This window comes from Equus przewalskii, chromosome 26 (genome assembly GCF_037783145.1).
Source record: "Equus przewalskii isolate Varuska chromosome 26, EquPr2, whole genome shotgun sequence".
Lineage (NCBI taxonomy): Eukaryota > Metazoa > Chordata > Mammalia > Perissodactyla > Equidae > Equus > Equus przewalskii.
In genome coordinates this window covers 618153-632480 of record NC_091856.1, presented here as the reverse complement: position 1 = coordinate 632480, position 14328 = coordinate 618153, and the positions used below count along the sequence as shown (strand labels likewise).

Genomic DNA, 14328 nt, shown 5'->3' with positions numbered 1-14328 from the left:
CTCTACTGCTTGGCAGCCCCTCCACCATTCCCTCTGCAGCCCAGACCAGACTGGATCCTGGCTAGGACTCAGAACTTTGGCTTGCTTTCTTACTGGTGTTTCAGAAAACCTCCTCCTCCTCATTCTCACTGCTGCAGCCACCACCTGCTTACCGCAGGTACAATTTCCTGCATTGCCTAGCAGGATGTCAGCCCAGAAGGGGAACTCTGCAAGCTGAAGAGTTGGGCCCAAGGGTCCTGGGTGCTCACGCTAACATCAACTCCCACCAAGGTTTAAGGAGTTAGTAAGGAAGTACTACTTTGATATTTGCTGTTTCTATTGTTGCTGTAATGTAATAATTTCTAAATGTCCACCGAGAAGGAAAAAGGGCTGCAAAGTTAAGAGGAGAGAGAAATCCCTTACAGCTGAGGAATTATAGGTGGCTTCCTGGAGGAGCTGATGTTTTGGCCATATGTTGAAGAACTGAGTCAAGTTTGCTAGGCTTATGTGGTGAACACAGCACCTTAGGCTAGAAAGAAGCACGTGTACGTGAAGAGGCCAAGAATGGAAAGTATAAGGCAAATTTGCGAGGCAGTAAAGTTTCTTTTTGGGTGGAGTATAGTGGACAATGGGAGATAAGCCTGGAGATGTAAACCAGAGACCAGTTGTAGTGGCCTTGAATGCCAAGTGAAGGAATTTAGACTTTTTTTGATAAGCTATAAGGAGTAATTAGCTCTAGGGATATTTGGAAGGAGTGTGACATGATTTTAATTTTTCACTTTTTAAATTTAATTTTATGACTTGGTATTACATTCATGTTACTCAAATTCTAAAAAGTATAAAAGGCATATAGTGAAAATCTTCTCATCCCATTAGTTTTTCACCTAATACCTTTCCCCATAGGCAATCATGCATCAGTTTCTTAGGTATCTTTGTTAGATATTCTACACATACACAGACACTATGGGTTTGTGTGTGTATTCTTTCTCTCTCCTTTTTATACAGATGTACGCGTCTTACCCATACTGTTCTGCACCTTGTATTTTTCTTGTGTCAATATATCTTAGATATCCTTCCATTTCAGTAAAGAGCTACCTAATTCTTTTTATAGCTACATGGTATGTATTCCATTGTTCAAATGTGCTAGTAAATTATTTAACCAGTCTTTCTTAATGAACATTTAGATTGTTTTCAATCTTTGCTATTAAAAATAATACTTCAAAAATAGCCTTGAACATATGTCGCCTCCACACGTGAAAATATACCTGCAGGGTGTATTCCTGGAAGCGGTGTTGGCGCTCAAAGAGAATACATGATTCTGATCAATTTTGCCACTTGCCTTTCTTAGAGGTTATACTAATTTACACTCCCATCCCACCAGCAATGCACAGGCGCCTGTTCCCTCACACCTTTGCCAACACAATATGTTTCATAATTTTAATTTTGCCTTAGAAAGATTAATCAGGTTATATGCATAAGAGGACAACTCCATTCACATTTAAAACTGGATGAATATAGCATATGTTTGTGGATAGAGTGGGAGATGTAATTTTAAAACTACATATCTCCATGCTACCTAGAAAAAATTTCTCCCATTTCTTGTAGTCAAAAACCATTCCATTCTCCAGGTCTTACGTGAGCAGCTTTTAGATGGAGATGGAAGAAAGGGAATATGCTGTGTGGAGGGCAGAGTCAGGCTACTGGACAGGGCCAGCAATATAAGCAGTTCCTGGAGAGCTCCAAGTCGGAAATAAGGTTCCATGTTGTCAAGTCCAGTACTAAGAAGACAAGTTGGGGTAAGGGAAACTCCCACAGTGGCCTGTGAGCTGGAAAAGCCTCACCAGCTGCCAGGGAAATGGCAATCTTATCTCAGCAAGAATCCCATGGAGAATAATTTTAAAATGTAACATAGGATTACACCAACCCCTCTAGTGTCTGTGAGCAATATGCCTCATCCCCCATTCCTGCCTCCTATCCCACACCTACTTTACACTAGAATATCCTAAAAGTCCTGCAGCTGTAAATTACTTCTGCCCAGATGTTTCCCCCTCTTATATGAAAATGTACTTTCTAAACCTCCCCTCAATAGATTGGAAGCTCCCTAGGGACAGGAATTCCTTTCCTGTTGCTTTAGAATCCCCTTTCACTCCAATTCCCACAGGACTAGCTTAAAATCTGTACAGTCATGTACCACATGATGACGTTTCAAAGATGGACCACATACACGACAGTGGTCCCATAAGATTAGTACCACATAGCCTAGACGTTAGTAGGCTGTACCATTTAGGTCTGTGTACGTACACTATGATGTTCACGCAACGACGAAATTGCCTAACAATGCATTTCTCAGAACATGTCCCTGCTGTTAAGTGATGCATGACTGTATGCATGTAATTTGGACTGACTCAAGCTGTGCACCTCCCCATTGCCTTGTGAAATTCACCACCAAGCTGGGCCTCATGCTGGCCTGATGGAGGCCATACCCAGTCAGCTATGACCCCATTAAATAGAGACTCAGAATACCTGGGTACATGTCTTCTACTGAGAGATGGTTTGCCTTCTGTACTAGCTCATGCAAAAGTTTTCTCTGCCTCAGTCTTTTCTCTCTTAGAACATTTTTAAAATTGTAGATGCACTTGTTGAGGTAGATAGTCTCTGCACACACTTGCTCTAGGCTTAGTCTGCTCTGCTTGGGAGATTCAGGCCTGGAACAAGTTTCACTTCCCAGACATGGAGCCAGAGCAACACCTGGCAATGAATATGCAAGAGGCAGGTTGTTAGAAGCCAGAGAGAAGTTGCTGGGATCCTGAGAGTTTTGGTCTCCCTGTGCAGAGAGCCCCATTCCACCAGAGACTACACTGAGCAAACTCTCACTCCCCTGACTTTCAGGGCTCTCCACTGAGAAATCCTGGGCACCTCCTGAACTCACTGTCACAAGAAGTCTGTCACTGTTCTCTGTCTGGGATCCACTCTCATTGCCTTGCAGGTCCTCAGGACTGATCGATCCACTGTTCTCCGGCTTCTGAAACACTCCCTGTAGAGCTGAACGAAAGTGGTGAATTGCTCGGCCCAGTTTACTGGTATAAAATTTAATTTCTACGTCTTCATGCTCCTGTGAGCCACTCAGACCACAAGAGGACTTTTCAAAGACATTTTTAAGGACCTGAGCAGCACATTCCTCCTCTTCATTCAAGTCAATATGAACCATGTCACGGAAAGTCTCAGGCCCTATGATCATTTCCTCCATCACGCTGCCACAGCTCAGAGCTGCAAACCTTCCGGACTTGTCTGTCAAGAGGTCCTCTAACTGCTTTGAGCTCAGAATATCAAGCCCAGCTTCACAGGCCAGGAGCTTGTCCTCTGTGTTCATCAACTCAGACAGCGACAGGTAGCTGCTGGCCTTACTCTTATCGCTGCAGTTTTCTCTTTTTGTTACTTCATATGCTTCAAGTCCTTGCCTGCATTGTTTGAAAACCTGGGATTTCCCAGAATCCTCCTCTTTTGAGATTAACACTAGGGAAGCTTCCTCAAATTGAGGGAGAGGAGACAGAGAAGCTTCTCTCCCTGTCAGTTCACTAGGGCCACCACTGATGACTCGGGATGCTTCTGGTGTTCCTTTTACTTCGTCCCCTGGCTGAGACACATCACTTGGCTTTGCTAAATTGTTCTTGGGTGGGAAGCAAAGGCCTTGCTGCTCAAGGTTCTGGGATTCTCTATGTTGATTCTGAGCTCTCATGTGATATGCTCCTGTTTTGGGTCCCATGACTCCTGTTTCCATCTGAAGCACTGGTTCATGTAGGTTTAAAGTATTTGAATTATGATCCTGAAGTTGTTGCAAAAATGACAGAGACTCCTTTTGGGAATTCTTACAGCACTGTGGCCAGCTTGGTTCTTCTCTGGTGGCAATCCGGATGCCTAAACTCTGCAAAAGGATGGATTTCTGCAAGATGAAGTCTCTATGCTCTAGATGGGCAAGCTTCACAACAGTAGGCCTGGGGGCTGGGGCTTTGCCTGCCCTGTAAGCCTCTCTGATGTACCTGTTGCACTGAACGCCATTAACACAGAGGTGCTTGGCCAGGAAGCTGTGTACCAGCTCCATGGTATTCTCCCCATCTTGCTCAGGAAGTCCATACAGATACAGAATGGCTTCCTCACTGGGTCGGTCCACATGGGGTTCCTGGGCCTTTCCACCCACACACACCTTGGCCAGGGAGCTGCTGCCCACCTGTAAGCCTTCTATTTCACTGAGAACTGAGTCTACACAGCTAGAGACTTCATCCACTGAACCCCGGACTTGGCTCAAGTGCTGCTGCAGCTCGGCAATCTCAGTTTGGAGACGGCTGATGCCTTGCAGCTCTCTGATAATATAGTCTACTACATCTCCCAAAGGTTCTCGCTGCTCACGGCTGCAGCCTTGCCCAGGGCCTCTGGACAAAAAGGGAGTAGCTTGATTCCTCTCTGAGCGCTCTTGACAGCTTGTGGTAATGCTAGCAGATGAGAGGTCCTCAGAGCCAGACTCTGAAACACAGGCAGTGGAGCCCAGAAGCGGCTGGATGCTGGCCTGCTGCCCAAAGCTGCAATGCTGGGCTAGGCCCCCGTCTCTATCCCCACTAGTGGCAGAGGCTACTGATCCACAGTGAGGGGGCACGGAACTGCCCTCTAGTGAGGATCCAGCAGGGCCTGAGGACTTGCTCTTGATGCCACACACAGTCTCTGCCTTAGCCTTATCCGGGGAAAGCCTGGAGGAGGGTCCCAAGGTGACCATGATTTCTTCCTCTGACTCTTGCAACAATCGCTTCATTTTGTCCCTCGAGGTCTGAGGGATTCTCTGCTTCTTCCTCTTATTTCTGGTCAGGATAGTTAATACAGATTGTCTTAGAAGGCAAGACCCTGTCCTGATCTTTTCAGTCTATTTCTAGCAATTGTTGCTGGCTGATGCCTTGGGTTTACCCCACAGTGCTGCCTGGTATGGTCCCATGTGTGGTCTCCAAACCTGGCACATGCCCCTGGATCCTGGCTTGACTCTTATCCTGCAGCTAGTGAAAAAGGAAAATACGACATTCAGGTCAGAAACCAGAAGGATACTTTTAATCTGAATCAAGCTGTCAAGCAGGAATAAGAACACTACCTTCTAAGACTATAGGAACCAACGCTGACCTGTCTCCCAACGCTGGCCTTTAAGGCTATAGGCAGTCAGTTCTCTCTCCTTGGTTTCCCATCAGAGTATCGATGTAAAATCAAATCAAGTCCTTGTGTTCTGGGAAGGTACCTAAAGGCAACAAGATTGAGACAAACTCTGGGAAGTAGGTGGGTGTGAGCTCAGTGTCTGGCTCAGGGATGAACAAACAGATGCTTAACCACCAAAGCTCAAATCACATACACAGTGCAAGACAAGACACGGAATGTTTCTTTTTTTCGCCCAGTTTGTTGTTCTGGCAAATACTCAGTTACTCAAAGGTTCACTCCCGCCTGTCCTTGTAGCACAAAGTGTCTTCCCTTGTTTAGTGATAGCAACCCTTCACTTGGAGAAAGGACCATGGCAAGTGTTTCAAACCTGGCGAACAAAAAATGTCTTCTACATCAAATTCTAGACTAAGGCGGCACAGTATGGACATAGGCACCATCCAGAACTCAAAGTGGCATTTAACATGTCTGGATCTAGAGGGGCAGGTGGCCAACAGCACACATATGATAGGCTCACAGCTGGGGATAAAGGAGTTCAGATGCAGCCTGGAGTGCCGGACTCCACTTAATAGTCCCTAAGGACTTGGCACACCCTAATCAACAAGCAGATTTGGCTCTCTTGGTCCAACACCGCCTTCAGGGCAGGGGCTGATTTCCCAGCACCATCCACGGCTGGAGTAACAGAGGGCTGCTCTAGCCCTCTGACAGGCCTGGAGAGAAGGATGCATGCGACAGGCAGGGAGTTGGTTACTTCACAGAGGGCTCTGGGGTTCTTTGCTGTTCTCCAAAAAAGTGAAGACAGACTTGCCACCAGTCTTGCTCCTACATCCTAAGCTACCAGTGACTGCACTACAAAAGCAGAGAAAGACTATTACCTTATGTAGGGTGGGCATCCATTCCCTTTTTGCTGGGAACATGCAGAGTGTAGGGAAAGAGCAGAGTAGAAAGTACAAAAGGGAAATCAGGGAGCCCAGGAATGCATGGGACTGCCAATATCACCCGGGAGGTGGGGGTTGGGAGGGGTGGTAAAATCGGCTGGTGGGAGACATCCTACCCTTCATGTTCTTCAACCAGGGATGGTTTCCTCATTTTCTAGATTTGATCTGTATTTCTAAATCTCCTAAACATCTACCTCTTTTCCTTTTCTCAGTGCTCAAGTTAACCCTAAAAGGGGAAAACTGCCTGTGAAGAACACCAGTGACCACTCTCACAGCAATTCATTTTCAGGAAAGGCCACCATCTACAGTCTGTGGGCCTGACAGTCAAAAGCACTGTGTTCCCCAGACCAAGAACAACCAGAAGGATGAGTCACGAGACTTACGACAAAGATGAAACTGACCCCTTTTACTGGAAATAATCAGGCCAAGAACCAAGAGACAGAACTAGATTAACTCCCATTTCATTTCCTCCCTTCTTCTCTCTAGCTCACCTAAAAACTCTACTTCATCTAGGAATTTCCCATCTAAGAATACTATCTATCCTGTGAGACACTGAAGAGGCCCAATTACTGTTTTTTTTTTTTTTTTTTTAAGATTTTATTTTTTTCCTTTTTCTCCCCAAAGCCCCCCAGTACATAGTTGTGTATTCTTCGGTTCTTCTAGTTGTGGCATGTGGGACGCTGCCTCAACGTGGTCTGATGAGCAGTGCCATGTCCGCGCCCAGGATTCGAACTAACGAAACACTGGGCCGCCTGCAGCGGAGCGCGTGAACTTAACCACTCGGCCATGGGGCCAGCCCCCCAATTACTGCTTTTTAACCATTACTGCTTTACTCCAGTATCTCAAGGGGCCAGGATCAGCCACACCCCTAATTTGGCCCACTCACTGCAGTCCGTGTGAGAGAGACAGAGGATGCCCTATGTATACCACCAGAACTCCTGGGACTTGGGCTTTTTGCCTAGGTAGCAAAGCCCCCAGTTTTGGGACTCATCAAATTCTTCCTTCTCTCCTCCCACAAGTGCAAAATCTATACTTCCAAAGCCATCCCTTTCTTTTTTCTCCAACTGTGCAAAGTCTACGTATCCCTGATTTGGTCTTGGCACCTAGTATTAGCTTTGAACAACGTTCCTGATCCAACAAGGACTGGAGATGGCAATCAGCCTTTCAAGTTTGCCTCAAAGAGGAAAGATTGCTTACTAAACCAAGATGGAAGCTCTGCGTATGACCACTTGAAGCCAGGAGCAAGTGCTACTAGACTGAGAATCAGGAGACTTAAATTTGGGTCTTGCTTCGCCAGTGACCTTGGATTAAACACTTGACTTCTCTGTGCCTTAGTTTCCTCATCTGTAAAGTGGGGAAGATAGACAAATTTATAAAGCTAAAATGAGAGACTGACAATTAGTAAACTGTGAAGTATCACAGTGTTGTTGTTATTAGGGAGATGGCAAGTCCCTGAGACAAAGAAACCAATATCTAAGCCAAGCACGCAATCACCTAAATGGTACGACTTGAGTGAACCATGACTTCTATCCTAGCCACAGACCCCTGCCTTTCCCAGTCTCTTCTAACGGTCTGTAGCAGTACCTGGAATCCCACCATTAGGTTGTCATTGTTTTTTTTTTTTTTTTTAAAGATTTTATTTTTTTTTCCTTTTTCTCCCCAAAGCCCCCCAGTACATAGTTGTGTATTATTCGTTGTGGGTCCTTTTAGTTGTGGCATGTGGGACGCTGCCTCAGCGTGGTCCAACGAGCAGTGCCATGTCCGCGCCCAGGATTCAAACCAACGAAACACTGGGCCGCTCGCAGCAGAGCACGCGAACTTAACCACTCGGCCACGGGGCCAGCCCCATAGGGCGTCATTCTTTATTGGTCCTGCTTTCTTCCACAAGTTTTCTTTTTAAGGTAAGAAAAGGGAGGAGCAAAACATTCAGTCCCCAACATTTCATTCAGGTGACAGGAGGCTCGCTATCCTCCTTCAGGCAGCCTGAAAGCATGAGGACAGAGCAAATAGCTACAGAAGGCAAAGCTTTTCCTTTCTAATGCCGGTGAGGCCCAGAACTCATTGCCAGGTCCTCCAAGGCCAGCCCCAGTTTGGTCCAGATGAGGCCATTTTTTCAGGAACAAAAATGAAGCTGACTTCTCCTGCTATTGCTTCAGTACAGGCCAGGTTAACTTTCGGCCTATCTGCTTCTGTCCCTCAGATCAATACTCCAGTTAATCTTAGCCTAACTTCCTGGACAGCCTTGCCAGGTATCTCCTCCTAGAGTGCAGTGCCTATGCCACTGCTGGCCAGCCACACTGGGGCAAATGGCACAGCCACCGTGTTCAGAGCCCTTTCCTAGGGCCTCCTCAAGGACTGAAGGCAGAGCTGCCTGGTTTCCTACATGACTGACAAATAGGAAATTTCCAACTAGAGGTGCCATAGCAACTTCTCCCAGCCCCAAACAAAGATGTTTGCTTCCATATTATACAAACAAACAAAACCTTCCAAAACTTCTTCTGAATTGCCAGCCACTGCCCCTGGAAGATATTTAGGTTTTGAAGCAGGGGACAGAGTGCAATGGGATGCCAAGATGATCAACCAGTCACTTTGCTTAGAACCCATAATGTGCTGAAAGGCAACCCTCAGAGCCAAGAGGCCCCATTCAAGGCCACCTCCTTCCCCAGCCTGTCTTTGCTACTACTGTCCACAGGAATGAAATAACAGGGACCAAAATGTGACAAGGACAGTTTGATCACTAAATCAATTCAACCTATGTGCCAGGCACTAAGCTATATGCCAGAGATATAAGACACAGTTCTTGCTCTCTAATATATTAAGGTTTGAAGAGGGAGATAGGCATATAGACAATCACAAAATAAGGTGATACATGTTATAATAGAAGTTGTAATAAAAAGCAAGCATTCAATTCCGGGATAGGAAATGGGAAGGCATTGAGAGGCCCAGCAAAACCAGGACAAGGAAGGTCATGGAGAAGAAGTAATATTCGAGCTAGAATGGGATAAGGCGGCCTTGGGGTCCATCCAGCTCAAACCCAGCCCTCTAGCCTCCTTCACAGTATCCAGTGCTGTCACTCTGCCCCATTCTGTTGGTTTATCCACTCTAGTCAACTCTCCAGATTTCATACATATGTTCTCAAATATGACCATAGTTTTCTGTGATCTTTTCCTAAGGAATGCTTAAGGCTGGAAAAAATAAGGCAGCGCTTTCAAGGGATATCTGCATTTGACAAGGGAACATATCAAAATAAAATGAATTAATCAAAAGGAGTAAAACTTCAATGATGGAAAGCTGAGAACTACAGCAGAGAGTAGACCCCCTTAAATCACACTGCATCCGCATCAGCCTACCAAAAAAAGTCAAGAGGAAAAAACCCTTCAGTTTTCTGAAATGGCTGATTCTTTTACTCTTCTCTCTGACTTATCAAATAAATGTTTTAAGTAATGTGAGTATTCCTTGTAAAATTGCTTCTGACCCAAATCTTGGCTTGGAGGAAGGAACTGGGGGACCTCGGGGAACAGGCCAGGACTATCTATAAATATATCAAGCAGCCTCTTACTTTGTGTGAAAACAATGCCAGAAGGCAGAAAGTCAGGAGCTCTGAGCCTCCCACATCCCACCCACAGAGGGCAGGTCATTCCTGGGCCATTTACCAATTATGCTGTATGGCTAATATGGTGGGAGGAATGGGTTTCTAGGGCCACAGCAGGTAGGGGTATTCTTAGGAGGTTAATCTTTGGGAAAGAATCAATGCTTACAGAGAATTCTGTCAGAGAAAATGATCACGGTCACGAGGTATAAAGAGTGAGATTAGCCAGAAGGAATAAAGAATGCCTTAGATCAAATGCACACCAAGGTCCCAGTACTGCAGTTCCTAGGATTTGCCCTTCCTCCTCTCCAGCATCAGCAGGAACCCCATTTATAGGCTAGAAGATGGACACCGTAAAGGAAAGTAAACCTCAAGAGCACTGTATCCAAGAGGGGAGACAGAACCTCAAGTAATGTACTGCAGCGTGAGGGAAAATGCAGCCTTCAGGGGGTTGGCATATCAAGACTTCTGAACGAAGACTGAATGACATTCAGGAGAGCTGGGGATTCTGTGCCCCACTCAGGGCTCCCCTTCAGCAGTACAAAGGTTTATTACACCAAAGAGTAAAACCAACACATATGCACCCAGAATCTAACACTCTTGACAAAGACTCCTTTGACCAAACTTGAGTGGGCTCCACTGAGTCCCTTTCTGACTAGGCCACTGACCTCGGGCTCTGTTTAGTTCAGTTTTAGCAAGAATCCTGCTAGGTTAGTTCGTGAAAATTCCTCACCTTTGATATCTGATCAAATTCCTCATCCCCCCACCCTGGCCTGCCTCTAGCAAAAATCCCATTAAATCAGTTTAGCCACACTCTCCCTTACCCCTGATGTTTCCTCTTAGTAATTTTCCATCCACTGACTCTCACTCTGCTCCTTGGTTATAAATGTCCACTTTTGCTTCTATTTGGGTTTAATCTCTCCTCCCTATTACAATACCCCAGTACAGTAGTCCTTCTAAATAAAGTCCGCCTCACCATTTTTAACAAGCATCAGAATAACTTTTTCTTAAGCACTCACCAAGCTGTTTTCTCCTTACTACCTCACGGCTCTTGTGAGTAAACTGAAGAATTCACGTAGGCAAGAATCTAGCTCCTGATAACTCCTCCCTCCCTGCAAAAAAATTCATATTCTCTATCCCCTTACTCTGTTCTAGTTTCTCCACAGAACTTATTACCATTGGATAGATCTTTGCTTATTATCTGTCTCTCTCCCCAACTTCTCTATCCTAGAATGGGAGCAGGGACTCTGTTGTGTTCACTGCTGTATCCCCAGCACCTAGAACAGTGCCTGGCACGCACGGTGCTCAAAACAAACAAACAAGCAAATCTTGCCACTGAATAAAAGGATCCAGAACACAAAATCAGAAAATGCTAGAGTGAGAAGAGTCCTTTAGAGAACAGCAAGACCTGGAATGTCATACTACATTGTGATCTAGCCTACAGAGTATTTTTGTTTGGCTATCATGATGTTTTTCTAAATTTCAAATTTGAAAGTCTTTAGGCAGGGCAGCTACTCTGGCTCCCCAAGAGCTCTATTACCCAAGTTTATAACCCTTGACCTAGAAGGACACCCTTATTGTTAATCTGTTTTATTTTGCAGATCCCTAAATGGGAGGCTCTTGCTTGAGGAGCCACAGTGGGTATGAACTCCACTACAATGGAAGCTGTATCTTATTTGTTTTTGAATTCCCAGTGACTAGCACAGGGCATTACTCTGCCAAGTGCATGACCTGGCAGACAGTGAGAACTTGTGCCATGGAAAGAATAAATGAGTGATGGCAGAGCTGAGTGAGAATCCAAGTCTCCTAATTACTAGTACCCTCCTGCTTCCATAACATGTTGCCTTCAAGTTCTAAGTGTCCTTCTAGATCCATGGCTTACAATCCCTTTACACTGTAGAACTAAGTTGGAAACCTCTCCCCAAATATACTTACTCAGAAATTTCTGGGGACTCACTCAAAACAAATAAAGAGGGCAGTGGCAGCACAAGCCTCTGCCAGATTGTCAATCAGCTGGTACCTCTCCAGCATATGAAGAGACCCTGCCATGGCTGCTGTCATCCCCAGAGTTGCCATCATGGGGCTTCCATTTGCCTTCCAGCTGGAAGAGCTTCCCTGATCCTTGTGCTGATGATGGGTCTCGAGCAGCACTGTCCAACAGAAATTCAATGTGAGCCACATATGTAATCTTAAAATTTCTAGTAGCCACATAAAAAAAAGTAAAAATAGGGGCTGGCCTGGTGGTGCAACGGTTAAGTTCACATGTTCTGCTTTGGCAGCCCAGGGTTCGCCAGTTTGGATCCCAGTGCGGACCTACGTACCACTTATTAACCCATGCTGTGGCAGGCAACTCATATATAAAGTAGAGGAAGATGGGCACAGATGTTAGCTCAGGGCCAGTCTTCCTCAGCAAAGAGAGGAGGATTGGCAGCAGATGTTAGCTCAGGGCTAATCGTCCTCAAAAAAAAAAATTAAAGATAAACAACTGAAATAAATTTTAATATATTTTATTTAACCCATTATCCAAGATATTATTTCAACGTGTAATCAATATAAAATTATTAATCATATATTTGCATTCTATATTTCATACTGAGTCCTTGAACTCTGGTATGTATCTTACATTTACAGCACATCTTAATTTAGACTAGCTATTCTTCAAGTACTCAACAACCACACATGGCCAGTGGCTATCACAACGGACAGTGCAGGTCTAGAAGGTTGGGGTGGGGGAGACTCTGGAGAGCCTTCAAAACCTAGCAGCAAATGCTCACTACAGAGAGCAGGCCGCCACCTCAGGGGCAGGAAAATGCTCTGTTCTTTCACCTGCTCACTTTGATCCTAGTTGGAAGCAGCATATTTCCATTTTGTGACAAGTTTAACTCTCCTCAAGCCTACAAAGGACCAAGTATTAAGGCCCCACCCTGCAGAGGATGGTACCTTTTCTCTCTCTCAACTTGACCCTTTCTAGATAACCTGCAGCTCTATGTAGCTTCTTTCCAATACTCTGGGCAAACCACAGGATAAACCTAGCTACTTCAACAGACGCCATGCCTTCCCAGGGAAGAATGAGAGACTCTCCAAGAGCATAAATTCAGTGCAGCTGGGTGAAAAGTACGCCTTCCTATACAACTCACACTAGAGGGACATGAAACAAGAGTAAAATTATATTTGTTTAGAATTCTACCGTTTACATGTATTCTATCCTCACAACAACCCTGTGAGGTGGGAGGGAAGGATTATTATTCTGATTTCGTAAATGAGAAAAATGAAGCTTGGAGAGGCTAAATGACTTGACCAAGGTCACTGAGGAGAGCTGGGACCTAAAAGCGAGTCTTCAGTCTACAAAGTTAGTGCTCTTCGCACCATTCATACATGACACAAATGGACAGATTATCATTATGCAAATGTGCACACAATGAAGACAGAGAAAACTCAAGATGACTTTTCTGTTTACATGGCTTATGCACACGTGAGAGGGATGAAGCAATACATTAGACAGAAGGAGGGTAGGCACATACAAACACAATAGAAAAATGGAAAGGTTTCTGCATACACACAGGCATATACAAGAACAGGAAGGTTACCTTAGCACATGCATACATGCATGAGATGAAGGGAGAGATTATATTTATGTGTGTATGCACTTGGAGAAAGAGATGGCTTGTACAAATTCATGTAAGATGAATGAATGAACTGTCTATATCTATGTATACACAGGAGAGGAACAGACAAGTTATTTATAAACATATGGACACATCAAGAGGGAGAAACAGATTATCTGTATACAAGTATGCACACATCCAGAGGAACGGATGGCTTACTTATACACATACAGGAGAGCACTAAGGAGGAAGGGATGGTTAGACTATCAGCATATAGACACGTGCATGTGAAAATTCTACCCTCAGTGCTGAGTATGCTATTTTTCACTCATTATAATGACCTCCACCAGCAAGTTGGCTAAAACAGTTATGTAATTAATGTAGCTCCTCTGTATTCCACCCACAAATGCTTTGCTTTTGTCCCTGCCTGTCGTTCAGAGTCAGTCATACTCTCCATACCACTTACCTTGCTGCTGCAACCAAAATAAGAGTTAAGGAAATGAAAAAAAAAAAAAAAAAAAACCACACATTAAAACCACAAACTCTCAAGTTTTAGAATGCAAGAGCTGTCTTTAAAAGGAAATCCATTCAGAAGCACGGCTTGGTTTGACGGAGAAGCCACAGGATGAACTTTGTAAGCCACAGCACCGCTGCCTGCCCAACCAACAAACAGCCAAGGAGCTATTATTCTCAGCTGCACCCAGCTGGCTGTCTCCACGGTGCCAAGTTGATGACAGGAACAATGCCCAGCAGAGAAATCCCCTCAGTGAAGGGCTGGGCAGGAGTCTCGCTGGCTGCAAATCTAGGAATCCAATCTGGTCCACACCTCTCTACTGAGGGGGGATTCTGACGACCAGCCTGCTGAAGGCAATAGCAGCCAAACTGAAACTGCATGTAGAATTCTAACTCAATCGTTTCCAGGCGTTGAGACTGAGACGGAAAGCAGGGCAGCTACTGCTCCTGCTGCTGCTGCTCCTCCTCCTCTCCAGCTGCTTCCTGCCTGCAACCTCCTATAGGGCACCAGCCCTCCTCA

At 45.2% G+C, this 14328-nt stretch overlaps 1 protein-coding gene across 42 annotated transcripts in view; it reads right to left on the bottom strand.

The window, feature by feature from the left end:
- The window catches only part of UNC13B (unc-13 homolog B), a 210584-nt gene that overhangs the window by 49182 nt on the left and 147074 nt on the right, over positions 1-14328 (bottom strand). For 13 of the 42 annotated variants that reach the window (XR_011533400.1, XR_011533398.1, XR_011533397.1 and 10 more), the window contains exons 1-2: positions 5108-5248; positions 2503-5015 (exon numbers count right to left, since the gene is read on the bottom strand). The exons of 26 other annotated variants lie outside the window; for them this stretch is intronic. Coding sequence is in view for 7 of the 16 variants with exons in the window: in XM_070595570.1 (XP_070451671.1) it covers positions 2503-4780 (2278 nt within the window). In the remaining 9 variants the exon portion in view is untranslated. Of the gene's footprint in view, positions 1-2502; positions 5016-5107; positions 5249-14328 lie in introns of those variants that run through there. 3 more of the 42 variants (XM_070595575.1, XM_070595576.1, XM_070595571.1) reach the window with 2 other exon arrangements.